This window comes from Pecten maximus, chromosome 18 (genome assembly GCF_902652985.1).
Source record: "Pecten maximus chromosome 18, xPecMax1.1, whole genome shotgun sequence".
NCBI classification, from domain to species: Eukaryota; Metazoa; Mollusca; class Bivalvia; order Pectinida; family Pectinidae; genus Pecten; species Pecten maximus.
The window spans coordinates 9,338,266-9,360,689 of record NC_047032.1 but is presented as its reverse complement, the minus strand read 5'-3'; the positions used below and the strand labels follow the sequence as shown (position 1 = coordinate 9,360,689).

General features: G+C 38.4%; 1 protein-coding gene across 1 annotated transcript in view; it reads right to left on the bottom strand.

The window, feature by feature from the left end:
• The window catches only part of LOC117317016 (neurogenic locus notch homolog protein 1-like), a 39,025-nt gene extending 16,647 nt beyond the window's left edge, over window positions 1-22,378 (bottom strand). Inside the window, exons 1-12 of the mRNA XM_033871794.1 lie at window positions 22,208-22,378; window positions 21,449-21,599; window positions 20,422-20,541; window positions 16,521-16,633; window positions 15,077-15,204; window positions 14,250-14,389; window positions 13,643-13,777; window positions 11,379-11,485; window positions 10,144-10,237; window positions 6,467-6,654; window positions 6,098-6,176; window positions 3,701-3,808 (exon numbers count right to left, since the gene is read on the bottom strand). Coding sequence (XP_033727685.1) covers window positions 3,701-3,808; window positions 6,098-6,176; window positions 6,467-6,654; window positions 10,144-10,237; window positions 11,379-11,485; window positions 13,643-13,777; window positions 14,250-14,389; window positions 15,077-15,204; window positions 16,521-16,633; window positions 20,422-20,541; window positions 21,449-21,599; window positions 22,208-22,378 — 1,534 coding nt within the window. The remainder of the gene's footprint in view (window positions 1-3,700; window positions 3,809-6,097; window positions 6,177-6,466; window positions 6,655-10,143; window positions 10,238-11,378; window positions 11,486-13,642; window positions 13,778-14,249; window positions 14,390-15,076; window positions 15,205-16,520; window positions 16,634-20,421; window positions 20,542-21,448; window positions 21,600-22,207) is intronic.
• Between the last annotated feature and the right edge of the window lie 46 nt (window positions 22,379-22,424).

Genomic DNA, 22,424 nt, shown 5'->3' with positions numbered 1-22,424 from the left:
ACCTCAGGATAACAACCTACACTGTCAGATCTAAATAAGTCTGACCTCAGGATATCAACCTACACTGTCAGATCTAAAGAGGTCTGACCTCAGGATATCAACCTACACTGTCAGATCTAAAGAGGTCTGACCTCAGGATATCAACCTACACTGTCAGATCTAAAGAGGTCTGACCTCAGGATATCAACCTACACTGTCAGATCTAAAGAAGTCTGACCTCAGGACATCAACCTACACTGTCAGATCTAAATAAGTCTGACCTCAGGACATCAACCTACACTGTCAGATCTAAATAAGTCTGACCTCAGGATATCAACCTACACTGTCAGATCTAAATAAGTCTGACCTCAGGATATCAACCTACACTGTCAGATCTAAATAAGTCTGACCTCAGGATAACAACCTACACTGTCAGATCTAAATAAGTCTGACCTCAGGATATCAACCTACACTGTCAGATCTAAAGAGGTCTGACCTCAGGATATCAACCTACACTGTCAGATCTAAAGAGGTCTGACCTCAGGATATCAACCTACACTGTCAGATCTAAATAAGTCTGACCTCAGGATATCAACCTACACTGTCAGATCTAAAGAGGTCTGACCTCAGGATATCAACCTACACTGTCAGATCTAAATAAGTCTGACCTCAGGATATCAACCTACACTGTCAGATCTAAAGAGGTCTGACCTCAGGATATCAACCTACACTGTCAGATCTAAATAAGTCTGACCTCAGGATAACAACCTACACTGTCAGATCTAAATAAGTCTGACCTCAGGATATCAACCTACACTGTCAGATCTAAAGAGGTCTGACCTCAGGATATCAACCTACACTGTCAGATCTAAAGAGGTCTGACCTCAGGATATCAACCTACACTGTCAGATCTAAATAAGTCTGACCTCAGGATATCAACCTACACTGTCAGATCTAAATAAGTCTGACCTCAGGATATCAACCTACACTGTCAGATCTAAATAAGTCTGACCTCAGGACAACAACCTACACTGTCAGATCTAAATAAGTCTGACCTCAGGATATCAACTAACACTGTCAGATCTAAATAAGTCTGACCTCAGGATATCAACCTACACTGTCAGATCTAAATAAGTCTGACCTCAGAACATCAACCTACACTGTCAGATCTAAATAAGTCTGACCTCAGGATATCAACCTACACTGTCAGATCTAAATAAGTCTGACCTCAGGATATCAACCTACACTGTCAGATCTAAATAAGTCTGACCTCAGGATAACAACCTACACTGTCAGATCTAAATAAGTTTGACCTCAGGCCAACAACCTACACTGTCAGATCTTAAGAAATCTGACCTCAGGATATCAACCTACACTGTCAGATCTAAAGAAGTCTGACCTCAGGATAACAACCTACACTGTCAGATCTAAATAAGTCTGACCTCATGACAACAACCTACTCTGTCAGATCTAAATACGTCTGACCTCAGGATATCAACTAACACTGTCAGATCTAAATAAATCTGACCTCACGACAACAACCTACACTGTCAGATCTAAAGAAGTTTGACCTCACGACAACAACCTACACTGTCAGATCTAAATAAGTCTGACCTCAGGATATCAACCTACACTGTCAGATCTAAATAAGTCTGACCTCAGTATATTAACCTACACTGTCAGATCTAAATAAGTCTGACCTCAGGATAACAACCTACACTGTCAGATCTAAATAAGTCTGACCTCAGGACAACAACCTACACTGTCAGATCTAAAGAGGTCTGACCTCAGGATATCAACCTACACTGTCAGATCTAAATAAGTCTGACCTCAGTATATTAACCTACACTGTCAGATCTAAATAAGTCTGACCTCAGGACAACAACCTACACTGTCAGATCTAAAGAAATCTGACCTCATGATATCAACTAACACTATCAGATCTAAATAAGTCTGACCTCAGGATATCAACCTACACTGTCAGATCTTAATAAGTCTGACCTCAGGATAACAACCTACACTGTCAGATCTAATGAAATCTGACCTCATGATATCAACTAACACTGTCAGATCTAAAGAAGTCTGACCTCAGGATAACAACCTACACTGTCAGATCTAAAGAGGTCTGACCTCAGGATATTAACCTACACTGTCAGATCTAAATAATTCTGATCTCAGGATATCAACCTACACTGTCAGATCTAAATAAGTCTGACCTCAGGATAACAACCTACACTGTCAGATCTAAATAAGTCTGACCTCAGGACAACAACCTACACTGTCAGATCTAAATAAGTCTGACCTCAGGATATCAACCTACACTGTCAGATCTAAATAAGTCTGACCTCAGGATATCAACCTACACTGTCAGATCTAAAGAAGTCTGACCTCATGATAACAACCTACACTGTCAGATCTAAATAAGTCTGACCTCAGGATAACAACCTACACTGTCAGATCTAAAGAAGTCTGACCTCATGATAACAACCTACACTGTCAGATCTAAATAAGTCTGACCTCAGGATAACAACCTACACTGTCAGATCTAAATAAGTCTGACCTCAGGATAACAACCTACACTGTCAGATCTAAAGAAGTCTGACCTCATGATAACAACCTACACTGTCAGATCTAAATAAGTCTGACCTCAGGATATCAACCTACACTGTCAGATCTAAATAAGTCTGACCTCAGGATATCAACCTACACTGTCAGATCTAAATACGTCTGACCTCAGGACAACAACCTACACTGTCAGATCTAAAGAGGTCTGACCTCAGGACAACAACCTACACAGTCAGATCTCAATAAGTCTGACTTCAGGATATCAACTTACACTGTCAGATCTAAATAAGTCTGACCTCAGGATATCAAACCTACACTGTCAGATCTAAATAAGTCTGACCTCAGGATATCAAACCTACACTGTCAGATCTAAATAAGTCTGACCTCAGGATAACAACCTACACTGTCAGATCTAAAGAAGTCTGACATCACGACAACAACCTACACTGTCAGATATATGAACATTCGACGGCTTTCATGAAGCCAACATATAGTTTTTGATCTAAATGTCATGAATATATATAAAACCGTAGGCATCGTTTCACCATGATCCTACAAAAAGTATCAACACCTAGTTTATCTCTAAGCTACAACCTTAATCAGCAGGCCCATATGTACTGAATATATAATTTTCTTTTTTGGTTCACCCTTTATTTATTTACAACTGAGTTCTTTTGTTATTATCTGATAAATTAGCTTGATGACTTCACCCGTTACCTACTTATGATAGGTATGCAGCGTGCCAATTTGTTAAAACTATTTTTGTAAGAAATAAGTTATACCACATTGTAACAAGGCACATTAGAACAAATCTTCACGTTGCTAAAATTGGCACGTTGTAATAAATAAAACTTGGCCCTTTGTAACAAATTTGCACGTTGTAAAAATTAGCACACATTGTTACAAATTGGCACGTGGTAGCAAATTGGCTCATTATAACAAAATGCCACGCTACATAGGTAGATATACACGGTACTAGTATAATTGATACAGTGTTCCATTCCATATAGAATCACCAAGAGACAGTTTGCGGCATAAGTTCCCTTGTTATGACATTATATAGCTCAATAAGGTAAACTTGTTTAGTCCATTACATTGTGATAAGTATATAGGAGTAAAATGAAAATAAACCAATGAATAAATAAAAACGACTAACATGTTTCACAGCTTTTGCCAAAATATCCCAAAGGGCAGGAGCACTCGAAGTCTTCTGCCGATTCCGAACAAACTCCCCCGTTAAGGCAAGGCGAGGAATCACACACGTCTATAAATAGAAAAGTTATCGATAAGTCAGTCCAAGCTAGCATACCTCTCTTCTTTTGTTCTTAATGTACCACTGTCATATTAGACAGGCACTAACTACATATACGGGCCATTTGAGCACGTGGTATATGGTGACGAGGGCTTTTCACTAAGAGATTCCTGCCATTGAAAGGAATATGAATTTTAAAATACATATATCTTTCGTGGAAATGCCAGAGAATGAGTTAAAGAGAGACGATGTTAAATTGATTCGCTATCAAAGTTGATGAAAGCCATAAGGTCCAAAATATGTGTATTTTCGTTGGATATTCGTTCCTCGTGAAAATTGCCTTAATACCAAATTTATTTGTGGATTCTAATGTATAATACTGCAATATGCATTAAATTAACTGGTTAATTTCGCTTGGAAATCTATAGCACTACGGAAATAGCCTGACTAATCTAATAAAACATTTACAAACAAAAACAAAAACAAAAAACTACTGTTTCACAAAATTTCGATACATATCAAATACATTTTCTTAATGTTATTACTTTTCCATATTGGCTATTATTCTAAGTTTTAAAATCTTTGATGGCCATCTGCTTATGTAATCATGCAATTTATTCTGATATTTAAAACATTTCTTCAAAAAGTGTTTGGAAAATTTGCTTGTATGTTGTTTTCCGATTATTTTTTTTGAAGGCATTAATACAATTCTATCGCCATTAAATTTGTGTGAAAACAATTCTCGGATCCGAATTTTTAATCCGTGATATTTTTAGATAATGACAAAAGGGTTGTACATGTGGCTTTCTCAATCATCATAAGTATTCATGTATCTATCATTGTATTATTCTTATTTGTCGCCCATTTCGTTATGAGAAAAGTAGTTTATAAAGAAAAGCATCTGATGGATCCGACAATGACGTGAATAGTGAAATAAACAAAGACAGGGCTTAAGTTTTGATTAGACATATTTTAACTATTGTTAATGTTCTAACCGATCAACCTTTTTTTATTCATAATTATCTGAAGTGATATCCTTTTCCTGAAAATTCCGTTTGATGTCGAAAATTTTAAGCTTCCCTTTATTCTCGAGTAATATTTCTTCATCGCAACGTCGTTTAGCTTCTTGTCAAAATTACTTTTATTTTATCTTAATTTGCTACCAATCCATAGCATTCTCCAAATACATGTATATCTAAAAATTCGGAAGCAGTGTTAAAAGATCAATGTTCATCCTTAAAAGTAAAGCTAGTGTCATCTGCATATTGTTGTTTATTTTTACCCCAGCCACATCATCTTCATTTATGAATACCTTCTTTAAAGTTCAACAACCAGAATAAATATATCGGGCGAGAAAGTGTTGTGTCGCCTTGACCAACGTCTACCTCTATCTCAAAAGCTGGTTATATAATAATAGAAAATGTTTGCTCCAAGGTATATCTCTATCAAATCCAAAGAATATTAGTCTTTCCAATAAAACACATTTCAAGGGAATAAAGGGTCTTTTCAAAGTCTGTTGATATTTAAAGATCAAGTATGACATTGTTATCTGCTTTTCATTTAAATCTAAAATTAATCTATAGCATCCCCATATATATCTACGTTTTATGAAACAATTCGGTAAGTGACCCATTAATTTTTAGCAAAACTATAGCTATTTTAAACTGAACATGTTTTATGTATAAGTTTGATTTTTCTTTTTATGGGATACAAGTGATCATATCTTGCTTTGGGTAACAATAAGCTCATCAATTTGATTGATAATTAAAATAATAAATTGAATATACATTAATGTCAGACCTGAAAAAAAATCCTATCAAAAAGACATTTCATATATCAATAAGCCTATCATAAAGGCATTTCATCAAGTAATAAGCCTATCGTAAAGACATTTCATCAAGTAATAAGCCTATCGTAAAGACATTTCATCAAACAATAAGTCTATCATTAATGCTTTTCAGCGATCAATAAGTCTATTATAAAGACATTCATCAATCAATAGGTCTATCATAAAGGCTTTTCATCAATCAATAAGCCTACCATAAAGGTACATGTATTTCAGTAATCAATAAGCATATCATAAAGGCATTTCATAAATCAATAAGCCTATGACATTTCATCATAAATATTGTGCTGTCTTAGAAGAACTTTTAAACAATTAGCAACTTAAAAAGACAAAATGAAAACGAACCTCAAATTTGTACTTCTTTATCTTCGTTGTGAAACCTAACGAATTACAAGAAGTGGTAACATAATTTATTTTTCACCATACTAAAATTAATGTGTAGTGATAATACTCACAGCACGCCCCAGGGGATACTACTAAGTTAATCAAAGCGATAATTCCAGCGCCGGCAGGCTTCGTTACTTTCATAAATATCTGTAAAAAGAAAATTTGAGAGTTAAAAAAGGTAACAGATATCATGCACATATCTGTTATATTTTTCAAAAACTCGTCTGTGGTGTGAGGGGGGGGGCCAAAAGTGTTAAAATCTAGCCGAGCTCCAAACGGTCCCATGATGAGGTGTAGAAAAAAAATAAAACATAACCTATTGAAATCCAGAGCGGAAGTAAATTTAAAAACTCCATAATACCTTTTGATATTATGAATACGGTGATGTTATTCGAGATATTGTTAGGTATGATACAGTTTGATAATATGCTTTATACCTTTACATCTTCTTCCTCAGGTAAAGTGACTTTTCGTAGACTCCATCTTGCGGACGTATCATCTATCGATTGTAAGACCACCGGTACAGTGTTTGTTTCGGATGTATATGAGACCTGAAGGTTTGTTGTGACGCCATAGTTCATTGCTGTCCTAATGGCAACGTAGTACTTGAGACAGCGATAGGCAGCTAGTTGTAATTATAAAACAAAGGGCGATTTGTAGGTACTCCTATTCATAACAATTTTGGTTTGTTTTTGTTTAACGTCCTATTAACAGCCAGGGCCATTTAAGGACGTGCCAGGTTTTGGAGGTGGAGGAAAGCCGGAGTACCCGGAGAAAAACCACCGACCTATGGTCAGTACCTGGCAACTGCTCCACGTAGGTTTCGAACTCGCAACCCAGAGGTGGAGGGCTAGTGATAAAGTGTCGGGACACCTTCACCACTCGGCCACCGCGGCCCCTATTCATAACAAAAGGTCATCTTTAAAACAAGGTTTTACAGTAAAGAAAGGTCATTGTTTCTACTCCAACTTAATTAATAGATAAGTATTTACAACATGAAAAATTCCTATGATTTTACCAGTTAAATAAGTCTTTCAATTAAAGTGATGTCAATATGTTGCAACTCAAAATCGAGTATCGTAATAAAAAAATACAGCAAGTTGAAAAATTGAATTTTATTTAAGCATCAAACTGTTTTCTATTGTCCTATAATTCTCACAGAAATTCAGACAAATTGAATAACGGGTTAGCGCGTGATGATGAATTTGTCCGCAATCCTGTGAAAAGTATATGTCTGGACCATATATATGATTATAACTTACCAAAGAAGGCAGCTTATTACTTACATTTTTATCACACTTACGCATTGTCACTTTATGACCTTACCAGCTCTTGGTGGGCGTTACGAGCTCATAACTGCCAACTGGCGTATTAATATAACAGTAAGATATGGCGGCCCCAGCAAAATAAAAGAACCTTCCGCCGTAGAAAAAAATATAGTTAAGTGTAAATAGGGAACGAACAGTGTTTTCATTGTGTTTACAGTGGGATAAACGCAATATGATACAGAGATATTCTACATGTATATAGCGCGCTACCGCTATATATATTGAATATGTCTGTATCCCACTGCGTTAATATCATCGTAAACGCAATAAAACACAGTTCAAAGCATATATTTACATCAAACGAAATTAACATTCGTGATTTGTTGCGATGATGGTAACTACCGCAGCCGGTGTTGCTTAGATAATATAGTTCCAATGAATCTAAGTAAAGACACCAGTATTGTTTTAAGCACTGATGTCTTTTGTTTTTTAGTTTCATCGGGGTATGAAAAATACCCCGATGAAACTAAAAAAAAATTGACATCAACGCTTATAATTAACTTTTGAAAATGGTTTTTCTAATTTAAAACATGTTTTATGTACAATTTTACTGGTTTTAAATGGGATTCTTTTTCTCAAATCAATACGCAACGTCAATTGTCGTATTGTGACGTCACATTTTTCGCGCCATTCTCTGAATTTCTTTCATTGAAGAATGAAAAGAATTTTTCGACCAATCACATTTGAGTATTTACCATGAAAACAAAGAAAAATTAATTATAACAAAATCAAAACAAACAACTCAACATTTTTGTTTACATTTTACGTTTTCAATTGATTTATATATTTACAATCAACACTTTCCGTTTTGAATTAACTATGGTTGTCAAGCGCAGCGAGTATTGACACAGATTTAGTAGTGACGTGGTCGAATGTTCTATAGGAACTGAACGCTTTAGCCATATGTTGTTAGCTGACCTCGTGGAGATGTTAAATATTCACTCATTTCCGCAATCTTCAGCTTGACAAAATACTCACAAGCTTTTGTACAAAGATCATCGGGTAACAGGAGAAAACGCTAAAATTGCGTTGACCAGTCCTTTGAAAATGGCGCCGTCTTGTTGACGTTCCGGTAACGTCACAAAGGGACGACGTCATGATTATGTTACCGATTCCAGCGCTTATTAATCCGCTGAGCCTTTTTTCATTGCGTTTACTTAGCTTAAGAAGGGAGAGATGAAAATATTATGTATTATCCTCATGTTTATATGTATCAAATATTAGTGCTACATTTATTATTCTTATCTGGTTTTCTATTAATTTACGCACTGCTTTTTTTTCGGGACAACATGGTAGAGCCGTTAACAAGCTTACAGACGAGCGGAGAATAGCGAGGAAACTTAAATTCCGTTAATTATAGTGAGCGTTTGTGTAAATATAAGCATTTAACTGCTTTCCGTTGTCAGTTATGGGCTGATAATTTCCACTGAATATAGGGAAATTTAACATGAAGCGCGCTGGTATAACCCCAAAATTATAAAATGAAAGCAGTCTAATGCTTAAATGCTTATTAGGAGTGGGGAAAATGCACGGCCAGACCAGGGTTCGATTCAGGACCTCCGAACTCTAGTCGGATGCTCTACCAATTGAACTACCAGGTCGCCGATGATCGACCCAGTCCAGTTCCGCTACACTCTTCCCTCTCTTTTAAAGTCTTCCACCCCGAAGACTTAACATCTCACAACCCAGGTTCGGGTATCCCCTTGTCAAGTATTCATCTCACTTGAAACGCGGTATGGTCACAGGCATGAAAATGTAGTAGAAGTGGAAAAATGCAAGGCCAGACCGGGTTTCGAACCCGGGACCTCCGAACACTAGCCGGATACTCTACCAATTGAGCTACCTGGTCGCCGACGACCGACCTGGTCCACTTCCGCTACAAATGTATATTTCCGCTTTAAGTTCAAGTGTTTTCTTTTATTCAACATGTAACAGTGTTATTCCATTCAAGTGATGTCAAATTCAAATGGTATTTTGCGCTGTTGATGGGACCTGTTTTTGTGACGTACGAGTTCACGCAAAAATTCCCGGCAAAAAGTAGAGTTCATGGAAACAAACACAAAATCATCAATTTCAACAAATCAATCAATAAATGGTGTATTCACCTTTTATACAACAGAACTTCATCAATGGTTGCGAGTTAGATTGGTCATTCGGGTTTTCAACGCAGTAGCCGACTTAGCCTGATGTCAAAAATACACTTGATATAGTGACGTCATTTAGTGACGACGTCACGATCATTGCTCTTCATATCACTAAAGCAATGGGAATTATGTGAAAGATGTGATATGATAACTATGTATTTTGTTTGGAGAAGGTTATAGTGGCAATGCAGAGCAAATGGATTTGCTGGTATAATGAATTATTATAGTAACACCGAGCTTTACATTCAAATGATTTCGGATTACAGTATGTAATAATAAAAAAAATAGATAATTACTATAGTACTCTAAAACTCCTCTGATTACTGGGTCCAAAATGATAACAAAAGACTCCCGGTATCTATAGAAGCCCCATAATTTTATCATACAACCCAAGTTAATCAGAAAAAACACAATGAATACCTCGAAAAAACAAGTTCACATGTAGAGTTAGCATAACCAAGCAGAATCTTTTCACAGCGAAAAAGCGTTAAGTTTAATTACAGTGTATATAAATTGTTTACACCTACCCACGCACACACACAAACAAGAGATATATTTGAAATTCAATTCATCATAATAATTCATGCAATATAATTTACATTCCCTAGTTTCACTTTTGAAGAGGATAAGTGGCTAACTTACGTGCAAATGTCACACTTGAGACGAGAGTTGCATACCCAGAAGCGTACAGATCCGGTGACTTCACATACAAATAGGCATAGGAATACTCCGGGCTCTACCAAACATACAGTGGAATGAAGGTAATTCCAGTCCACAAATAATTCTTGGTCTATCATTTCTAATGTGGACATGATAAGTGTATTGGTTGTGTTACTACAAAGCTAATCTATCAATCAAATGAACAGGGAAACATGCATCTAAATGGATTTATACAGGTAGCCTAGATATATCTACATATATTTAAACAATGAGCTCTCTTTCCATGGCAGTTTATAGACGTTATAAATCACAGAGTTGTGCGTGCAAATAAAGCATACAGCTAGCTTGTGTAAATTCGAATTAGCGAGCGTTTGTAGATTCTTATTCGATTAGCTAGCTTGTGAAGATTCTAATTCGATTAACTAGTTTTTTCAGATTCTAATTCGATTAGCTAGCATGTGAAGATGCTAATTCAATTAGCTAGCTGATGCAGATTCAAATTCAAATTAGCTAGCTTGTGTAGATTCTAATTCGATAAGCTAGCTTTTGCAGATTCTAATTAGATTAGCTAGCTTTTGCAGATTCTAATTCGATTGGCTAGCTTGTGTAGATACTAATTCGATTGATCTAGCTTATGCAGATTTAAATTCAAATTAGTTAGCTTGTGTAGCTTTTTATTCGATTTACCTAGCTCCATTTAGATTCTAATTCGATTAGCTAGCTCATCTAGATTCTAAGATTTATCTAGCTTGTGTAGATTCTAATTCGATTAAAACTCAATTACGCTATTCGAGACCGACAGTGTAATCCATTAATTTCGTCATCAAGGCTACAGTTATGACGTCATTACAACCAAGAAATAGATGCCATTCACAGTCCCATAAATAACACCTATCTAGTCAGTGTAAACCGTAACGTTAGAATATGAATAAAGATATTGATATATTTACTGGATTCTCAACCATGTCTTTACATATCCACCTATGCGGGTAGGAAATAAAAACCATTCATGACGTCATTTGCATGTTGTAAGAGGCGACTAAATTTGGGATCGTCGATATAACGTTTTATTTTCCATACGAAGAAGAGCATTCACTAAGTAAATGAAAGCAGCATTTGAAATGCAATACACAAAGTATAGATATTGTAAAACGTGACATTCTGTTAAGTCTATTTATAGCGTAGTTAGCGGACAACTACGTGCGGTGAACACTTACCGTTGGACGGTACTCGTAAAAACGCATGTCCCCGGAGTTGGCGGGGTCCTCTTCCATAAAGCAAACACCATGATTTACTCCAGTTTCAGCATCACACGTAACAGTAGCTGAAAAAATAATGTGTATTTAGGGAAGGACTGAAAGGTAAGATGATGTCATTGCTATTTTTGACTGCGGTAGTTTGGTTTGTTTTTGTTTAACGTCCTATTAACAGCCAGGGTCATTTAAAGACGTGCCAGGTTTTGGAGGTGGAGGAAAGCCGGAGTACCCGGAGAAAAACCACCGGCCTACGGTCAGTACCTGGCAACTGCCCCACGTAGGTTTCGAACTCGCAACCCAGAGGTGGAGGGCTAGTGTTAAAGTGTCGGGACACCTTAACCACTCGGCCTCGGATCTATGAACGCAGGGTTATATTTCAGTTACATGGTCACAGAAAAAAAAATCGCTGTTAATACTTCTGTCCAATAAAACATTAATATATTCTATCAATAAACGGTAAATGATATATAACATGGGCTAACAGGACGGACACTTAAATAACAACGCGAAATCAATCACGAGTGTTTGCCGAAAACACTACATGATTTATCGCCGGACGAAATGTTTTATCTGTAATATGGGTTTACATTTGCACAATAACCCGATAAATGATATAATATAGGTGAATTTCGGTGTATGGCGATGTATAAAAACAGTTGTAATGATTGAACTATATCAACACCGGGTGTTCCCCTACCCCCACCCCGGGACTGGAGACGAGCAGGTCCCTGAGGGCACTAGACTTCTCTCCAATGTCTGGTACATTGTGCTGTATTTTTCTGGTCCGAGTAACAGCCATTATCAGAATGAAGGATATTTCACAAAATGTGTGAATTTCGTAACATTCAGCTTTTATTTATTTATTTATTTTTATTGTTTTTTTAGCACGAAATTGTTAGGGACATTCTTCGGGGAGTTTCATTTAATGGCTATATCGATGTGGTTAGTTTGGAAAACAAAGATAGCATTTTGGTACTTAACATGTCAAATGGGATATTTCGTTATGAATAAATGTTCTGGCTTGAAGAACAATAGATGAATACAAACTAGCATTCTATCCTTGATGTACCCCCTACACAAAGATACCCTACCAACACTCTTACACTCCCACCCCCATCCCCACTCACACCAATCCCCGCCCACACCCCGACTCCACACCCCGACTCCACACCCCGACCCCACACTCCCACACCCCGACTCCACACCCCTACTCCACACCCCGACCCCACACCCCGACTCCACACCCCGACCCCACACCCCGACCCCACACCCGACTCCACACCCCGACCCCACACCCCCACACCCCGACTCCACACCCCGACCCCACACCCACACCCGACTCCACACCCCGACCCCACACCCCCACACCCCGACTCCACACCCCGACCCCACACCCCGACTCCAAACCCCGACCCCACACCCCCACACCCCGACCCCACACCCCGACTCCACACCCCGACCCCACACCCCCACACCCCGACTCCACACCCCCACACCACGACTCCACATCCCAACCCCACACCCCGACCCCACACCCCCACATCCCGACCCCACACCCCGACCCCACACCCCCACATCCCGACTCCACACGCCGACCCCACACCCCGACTCCACACCCCGACCCCCACACCCCCACACCCCGACCCCACACCCCGACTCCACATCCCGACCCCACACCCCGACCCCACACCCCGACACCACACCCCGACTCCACAACCCCACACCCCGACTCCACACCCCGACCCCACACCCCGACACCACACCCCGACTCCACACCCCGACCCCACACCCCGACACCACACCCCGACTCCACACCCCGACCCCACACCCCGACACCACACCCCGACTCCACACCCCGACACCACACCCCGACTCCACACCCCGACTCCACACCCCGACACCCCGACCCTACACCCCCACACCCCGACTCCACACCCCCACACCCCGACTCCACACCCCCACACCCCGACTCCACACCCAGACCCCACACCCCCACACCCCGACTCCACACCCCGACCCCTACACCCCCACACCCCGACTCCACACCCCCACACCCCGACTCCACACCCCCACACCCCGACTCCACACCCCGACCCCACACCCCGACTCCACACCCCCACACCCCGACTCCACACCCCGACCCTACACCCCCACACCCCGACTCCACACCCCCACACCCCGACACCACACCCCGACTCCACACCCCGACCCCACACCCCGCTTACCGTCAACCGCTACGTCTGCGCAACGATCACCGCTAAAACCAGCCGGACAGTCACAGTGGAAATGGTATACACCATACGCTTCTTCAACGTCTGAGCATGTCCCTCCATTCTGACAGGGGTCTTCGGTAACACATTCTGGTATGGAGAGAAATCATTCAGTAAAATTTTACCACATGTGTATGTCATTGTGAAAATACACGGTCTTACGTTATCACAGATAATAATATCATACTAAAGACATTGTCTAAATAGTACCTTAATTATATATTTAGACATAGATACAGTAAACTATGTCGAATCGTGAAATCATACAAAGGTCTATTTGGCCCTTTTAAGACTCAGGAGCCAATCATGTGAAAACACAAAAGTCGGGGAAATCTAAATTGGTCCGAACACATGTTAATACATACAGGGGCGCATTAACCCCGCATTCATTTTTTGTATTTGATAATTGTAAAAGAACATGAATTCTTAACCTAGTGTACTACAAGTATAAAGCTACTATGCGCTACTAGATTTAACCTAACGCAGGACTTACATACACCAATTGCATAACTAGTCCAAAGCCGGTTTATTTAGTCTACCTGTAGTCGTCACTGAAATTCACCTGATATAATGGCGCTGGCCTTTACCATGAATCCCCTGGATGGAGAACCCGGCCGTAGAGAGTTCAAGATAAGTACTGCCATATTGGATTCCGAGTTTTTGGACGTCGTATATGTTAGATTGGTAGTTGAGCCACATTCCCTGGAAAAGATAACTATATTATCAGCGAAGTAAGTATCCTAAAAATACTCTCAACAGGAACTTCAATTTCATTGCTTAATAAGTAATATAAGCTGTTAATAAATATTTAAACGGATTCTGGAACATAATTAAAAAAAAAAAAGAAAAAAAAAAAGATAAAAATCGCATTATAACCAAACTCACCCATACGTTTCTATTTAAACCTATGACATTTGGACATGGTATGGATAAACGTCTCGCATGTTTCCAAACTTCAAAAGTTTAAATCGTTAACAAAAAAATTATAGTTGGGGAAAATAAATTCCAAATACAAAATAACCAATTATGTATAGATAGTTATATATTAAGATACATTCATGAGCTATCTAATTTATATTCGCTAAGTAGACACCTTGTTTTTTCCGTAAACAGCCAGGGTCATTTTGAGGCGGGTTTTCCTTGTAGTAGTTGGTGACTACCTCACAAATCAACATACGGCAGTCCTGTCGCATGCCATGCAGAACAATTAGGGTAAAGTGTCTTGCCGAAGGGCATAGTCACGACAGCACAGATCGGCCCGTTTCCCATCCCCGAGAAACACAAACCGACCCGGGTAGGGAGCCTCGTACCTGTAGGCGCTGTCAGATACGAAATGTACATATAGTTTCACACTCGTTTATCAAATGAATTTCTTAGTTTAGAACTTACTCCGGACCATCCTGTCCCATCAGATTTGTCCGGACCTCTAAGAAGTGCACACATGTAGATATCTCGGCATCTGTAACTGTGAGCTTCAGATCTAGGAAATCTAACATAATTATAGTTCCGGGTGGTGACTGCAAAAAAACAGAATACCGACAATAACAATATCGCAGTTATCACTCCAATTCGATAAAGAGAGGGACAATTATGACCTAAGACTCTAGAATTGCATGGAGACATTGGAAGTACGAGGACAATATAACCAGGTACTTCGTAAGAGCGAGCGTCTTCTGCATCATCGACGGCAACCGTCAGACAAATCTAGGCCACGGCGACACCCGTCATAGAAATCTAGGTCAAATCTGGTCATGTTCTCAAAACGAGAACTACCGCAAAGACAGCGGAACCATCAGACATATAACAAGCACAAACATATTTGACATCATATCGCACAAGGAAAGAAAACATTTCCGAATGAGGTGATGATGTCGATCATCAAAACTTTAAATAATACAACAAGGTTTGAGAATTAAAAGATCAATGTAGGGTAAATGATGCTCCATTGCAGGCAGCGTACAAATTGCTTGCCATATACGCATATAAATGTCACCCGTATTGTTTATCAACAATGGAAAAACATAATAAAATTGCATACATAATGTAGAGGCGGAGCACGACAGATTTCTCCGGGTGCAGTTATAACAATTTTTCACTTTCTAATCCTAAACGATAGAAAAAGCTCATTTTGTCTTGGAGAGTGGTATTAAGCACAAAGTATGAAACTTTTAATGGGTGGTAATAGCGCAAAGTATGAACCTTTTGGAGGGTGGTAATAGCGAAAAGAATAACCTTTTGGAGGGTGGTAATAGCGCAAAGTATGAACCTTTTGGAGGGTGGTAATAGCGAAAAGAATAACCTTTTGGAGGGTGGTAATAGCGAAAAGAATAACCTTTTGGAGGGTGGTAATAGCGCAAAGTATGAACCTTTTGGAGGGTGGTAATAGCGAAAAGAATGAACTTTTGGAGGGTGGTGATAGCACAAAGTATGAAACTTTTGGAGGGTGGTAATAGCGAAAAGAATGAACTTTTGGAGGGTGGTAATAGCGAAAAGAATGAACTTTTGGAGGGTGGTAATAGCGAAAAGAATGAACTTTTGGAGGGTGGTAATAGCGAAAAGAATGAACTTTTGGAGGGTGGTTATAGCACAAAGTATGAAACTTTTGGAGGGTGGTAATAGCGCAAAGTATGAACCTTTTGGAGGGTGGTAATAGCGAAAAGTATGAACCTTTTGGAGGGTGGTAATAGCGCAAAGTATTAAACTGTATGAAGCTTTTGGTATTGCATATCAAACAGCAGCCTATTCTTGTTATTAATCGATCATAATGACTTTAAAGTGGGATATGAAGTACATTTAACGATTTTTTGAAGGATTAAATAGTGGTCAAACTTACCGTAAAGAGATAGACGCATTCAAGATCAAGTAAGTAAAATCCGGCATCATATCCTGTAGACTTGACAATTCTCGGATTATTCACATCAACAAAGGTATGTGAGCCACAGACATCTATGACAAAATACATATCAGTATATAGCAAATTGTAACGGAAACAGGAAATTGACTGTGTCGATAATGGCGAGACTGGCCGCGGTCTCTAGAAAAGTTAAATGATGAAAGAGTTTTATAGTTTTGTTCTCTTAAAGGGGCATTCCTTCGTTCGGCCATCAGACACATGCACTATTTCTATTGAAGAAATCTCTGTGCGAACGATGATTATATGAGTGTTTGTGCCTACAAGTAATGAAATAAACACCGAAATGTACAGGGAAAACGCGTATCGTATACAAAAACCGTGTGTCTTTACGGTAATTAGTGATACATCGGGTCGAATTAAGAATTTTCAGGACTTAATACTCGAAGAATTTTTGTTTATCTTGAGAGTAAATCTGCCGTATTAATGTAAAGATTATAATTTTTGCTTCTTGGAAAAAATACATATTTTCCAGTAAGTTTGATTTTGACGAACTTTATTGAAACGAAGGAATGCCCCTTAAAATGTTCTTATTCAAAGTAGAGGGAAATTAAGCAACTTCCTCCTCCGAAATACTTCCATATCGTGTCTTGTTTACGATAACATTAGGTGAGGCGTCTCTGTCGTCTGCCATGTTTACACTCTACAGTCTGAATGGTCAATATTCTACGGCAGGTGTTTTGGATTCAGTTATTAACCTGTGGGGCTCACGGCAGGTTTTTTTAAATTTCAATATCAACCTCTCGTGCAGTACTTGTATTGTTGACGTGACGTCATAAAGTTGTTGAGAACGTGAAAAGAGCACGTGTAAGCTTAACTCTACTCCAGGTTTTGATAAAAAAAATCTCACACTAGTAAAATTGTGGATAGTCGTATCCACGGTAAGAAAATGTTAAAGTTACTCCCTATCTTAAGGGTGTGACAAAGAAATCTACAACCCGAAGTGTTATGTACTAAACTTACATTATTAATCCCGGTCCGGATAAAACCGTAGTGAATTAGACACGCCTCGCGAAGGAATATCTACTCAATGTTACAACGTATTCAGGCTAAATGTGTTGTCGTGTATTTGAAGTCAAGCCTATTAGGCCACAACGTAACATGACTGAAAACTATGCAGATGCGAGGTTTGTGTAACGTTTGAGACAGTCGAAAGTATGGGGCAAAATAGCGCTCAAATCTGGGGCCGAACTGTGTAAACTTGCTCAGTTTTGTGTGTCAATTTACGTAAATTTCCTTAATGGCAGGAAAAAAAGAAAAACAAGGTCATATGGACCCAGTCGACAACAGTTTGGAATCGAGGGATTATCAAGAAAGACTTGAAAAATAGTTCATATGCAATAAAGTAAAGAACGAGAAAAAGGTTCCGGTAATGGTAAACTTTGGTTGGAGGGAACAAATTCTCTGCTAAGGGGTCTTACAGCACAACATAAGCCATCTTAGGAACAATACGCTGATATAGTCCGAAATCTCCAAAATCATCTATGCCAAAAAACACTCGTTATCGCTGATAGGTTTAGATTTCATCAGAGAGATCAAAGAGACGATGAGACGATTCGAGAATATATCGCGTCACTCAGAAACACGCGAGCTACGCAGATTGTTCCGAGAGTGAAGACGGGCGGTTCGGCGAGGTTGTGTTGCGATTCCAAGGTCATCGCTAGCCAAGTGCTTGAGGTTGAGGTTGAACCCATTACCGCGCATCAAGGATATTTTGCAGCAGCATTATCGTGAGGAAAACGAGGAAAACTGATATTAAACATGCCTATCTTCAGATAGAAGTTGAAGAAGACACGAGACCGCTATTGACTGTAATCCCCGAAAAGACGAAAATTAACAAACGTTAAATTTGGTCTTTTAGGGGAGAAAAGACGAAAATTGAACTTACTGGTTTTCGTCTTTTCGAGGCGAAAAGATGAAATTTAAGGTTTCTTAATTTTCGTTTTCGGGGCGAAAAGACGAATGGCACAAATCAGTCACCGTAGCTTCCCATACCCTAAGTTAAATGTAGACGTACATAGTAAGTTGACAATGTGTACCGGTACACCGGAAATTGGTACTAAGCAGGTGGAGAATGTACACACATGTAAGCTTTGCACAGGTTTACAACATATATTTAAAATTGTGTTTACGTCGCAATCGATCACTCTCCAAATGTGAAATTATGTTTATTACAACATGTTCATTAATGTCAATTAACTATGTAAACCTTTGGGCTGTAAGGCCCCTGGAATAAAATTGAATTGAATTGAATATTGTTTGCTTTTACACCGTATATAGCTATTGTCCCTTCTAAACCTGTTTTGTAATTATATTATTCTTACATCCCTTATTTTGGACATTTTCTTCAAAGATATGTGTAAAAGTAGTGAAAACATGATACCTTGTACCCAATCATAGAAACAGTTGACGATGAGTTATAATAATGATAATTAATATCTCCATAGCTACCCTTTTCCTGTTATTTGATTGAATTAATGTTCTATGTGTATCCGATGGCGTTGTTGTCGCTATTAATATTTATCATGACGAAATAATAATGACAAGGTGTACGGGGGGTTGATTATTTGATTTCCGGCACGTTGATTTAAAACAGACAGCTGTACTGAACTCCAAATGATATTGATCTTTATCAGAACTAACTGATCTCAAAACTGGCTATCACTGCGTAACATGTATGCATTTGATACCAGCCAATCTTAGAACACGAGTATTATCATCATTTCAAGTGTTCCGTATGATTAATTCATTTTCAACTGTCATTGTGATTGCAGTACTAGGCAGCGTGTATCATTATAAAACCCAAATTTCTGAAGAAGATGTCCAACACAAAGGGCCTATTAATCACATATGGATCACATATTTAATAGGTTTAAAAAGAAAAAGCTATTTATTGTGTAAATGCATAAAATCTTCGCAAAACCTAATTGTGAGTCGTTAGTTCTCCAAATCCTTGATAGCAGGTTCAGGTATATAGGTTTACACAATGAAAATCAATTTGAATGTTAACATCCAAACAAAAGTCATTATTGTTGGGACTATTTTAGGATTTGTTTTGTAATGGATCAAAAAATTATCAAAGATAATTATCTGATCCTGTACTGGTATTAAACTTAACTGAATTTAATTAGCATAATTAACTGTTAACTGTTACTATCACTCTGCAACAATAATAATTATGCAAATTAAATTCAGTAAAGTTTATTACCCGAACAGGATCAATAATGATCCCTCTACTCCTGAATGAAATACACAAAATAAATAAGGTTGCTTTCGAAAAACGTGAAGTGTTAACTGCGCTAAAATTTAAAATTATCTAAAATATTCAAAATGTAACATTAAAGCGTTGTATGTAAAAAAAATAACACTTTTAAAACACTTTTGTTGGATTGTGAAAGGCTGTGTATCTATATTGCCAGTTATGTATCAGCTTCTCCAACATTTTTGCGAGTCTTGACGGTCAAACATTAAACTTCGAGACGAGTTTCCTAAAATCTGATATGAAATGAAAACTTTAAGAAACTTTTTTATCGCATAACTGTCAGCTTTAAAGTCAAAATGAGGAGAAAAACATCCAATGGAGGCAATCATTTTGCTGCGCCATTGTCAATTCATGACGTTACGTCATTGTCAATATTATGACGTCTAAATCGATTTCTCATCGGCGTAACCAATGAAAAACACCCCAGGGTGTAATACTCGAGTGTCACATGGTAACATTCACTGGATAACAGGCCAGTTATGTGATTATATCTAACGATGTCTAGGTAAATTTATCGACATAGCATGGCCTGCAGCCTAGCTGAGGAAGAAACAAACATACCTGCGTTGAGCCTGTCGGTGCACTGACTTCCGGAGAAATATTTTGGACAGACGCAATGACAATCGGGGTTATTCACCGTCGTAGTGATGAAACCGCCATACAAACAGTCATCAGTGCAACCTGCAATATTGTGTTGTATTACGTCACTTCCTGTACAAAACGTATTATGGCATTTTTTTGTACATCACGGTGTTTTTTTCTGTACATCACTAATTGTACCATTATCTGTACATAGCAACTTGTGTCATTTTCTTTATAGAACTGGTTATGTAATTTTCTGTACATAACTAACTGTGTAATTTTCTGTGCATAAATTATTTCATTTAATGTATAGAAATAATTATGTTGTTTTTTGTACATCACCGATTATGTCATTTTCTGTATAGAACTAATTACGTCATTTTCTGTACAGAACCAATTATGCCATTTTCAGTACAGGATATGTTGCCATTTTTCTACCCTTCACAAATTGTCATTTCCGGAATTGTGCCATTTCTTGTATAAAACGAAATACATCATTTCCTGTCCAGAACGAATTTTGCCATTTCTTTCGAATACGTAGGATATTAATATTTAATTATTGAAGAAGTGATATATTTATTATATCTAATACCATTGTTGGTGTTTCTTATCTTTAAACACATGTGTATTTTGTCATGTCATAAAAAAGTCGAGTGATCCAAGATATCAACTTACAACATTTATATAAACCAGTCAAATATCGGTATTTTCGTGTATCATGTCGATGTAAGTACTGTCACACAAAATTAAAATGTTTATTTTGGAAATACAACCGGCATCTATATATGATCATCTTACTACACAGGAACAATTATTTTTATAAACGGCTTGTCGTCTTTAATATACAGTTGATCCTATCCTTGTCATCTCGTAGTCAGTGTGGTGATGGGTAGACTTTGAGATATACAGAATATTCGAGGTAAACGAGTTATTTCATATAGAATTTTTACTAACGGAACTGAATGTTTTATCAGTAATCAATGTGATTCTATTAAGACACGCTTACCTTCCTCACATCCATACGCTTTACTGATCGCCTTTATATCAGAATGTGTGGGTTGGTGGACCAGTCTGTACATGAGGAAATCAAACCTCTCATCTTTCGCACGCATTGTTTTGTTATCATACTTCCCGCCCACGATACAATCCCGAAACAGCTGTAACAGTTAAGTTATAATGCAGATATTTTCACTCGTATTTGTTGACTTATGTGTCATAGAGCATTGTCGACCCTTTTGATGATTAAGGGACCAGATACATCCGGTGCTGTAAATGTTTACACTTATTGAATTATTCGATGATTAAGCTGTCAGGCAAATTTTTCGATTATTTAGGGGCCAGCCATTTCTACTTTTTAGATGCAAGATATATTTTTCGATGAATTAGAGACGAGACATTTCCACCTTTTAGGTGCCATGCACTGTTTTCGAGGATTTAGGGACAAGTTATTTCTTATTTTGTAGGTACCAGACACATTTTTCGATAATCTAGAGATCAAACACTTACTTCCCATTTGCTAGGTGCAACATACATTTTTTCGATGATTTAGAGATCAGACTTGTCCCACTTGCTAGGTGCCAGACACATTTTTTCGATGATTTAGAGATCAGACTTGTCCCACTTGCTAGGTGCCAGACACATTTTTGCGATGATTTAGAGATCAAACACTTCCCATTTGTTAGGTGCCAGACACATTTTTGCGATGATTTCGAGATCTGACATGTCCAACCCTGTAAGGTCTTCAGACCTTTTACTGTACACTTACGTTTGGGTTATATTGCATCATTGATTCAAGGTCATATTCCGTATCGTCAACTGATGATTCGAGCTGGAAGTTTACTCTGGCTCCTTTCTGTATACAATTCCAGTCTATGTCTATGTGGTCGTGTCTGCTCGGAAGTGACATTTCGTGATGGGCACCCATGACGTGTAACATCTCGTGCACCACAACAAAATACTGAAAATATCGCTGAATGCGGAAA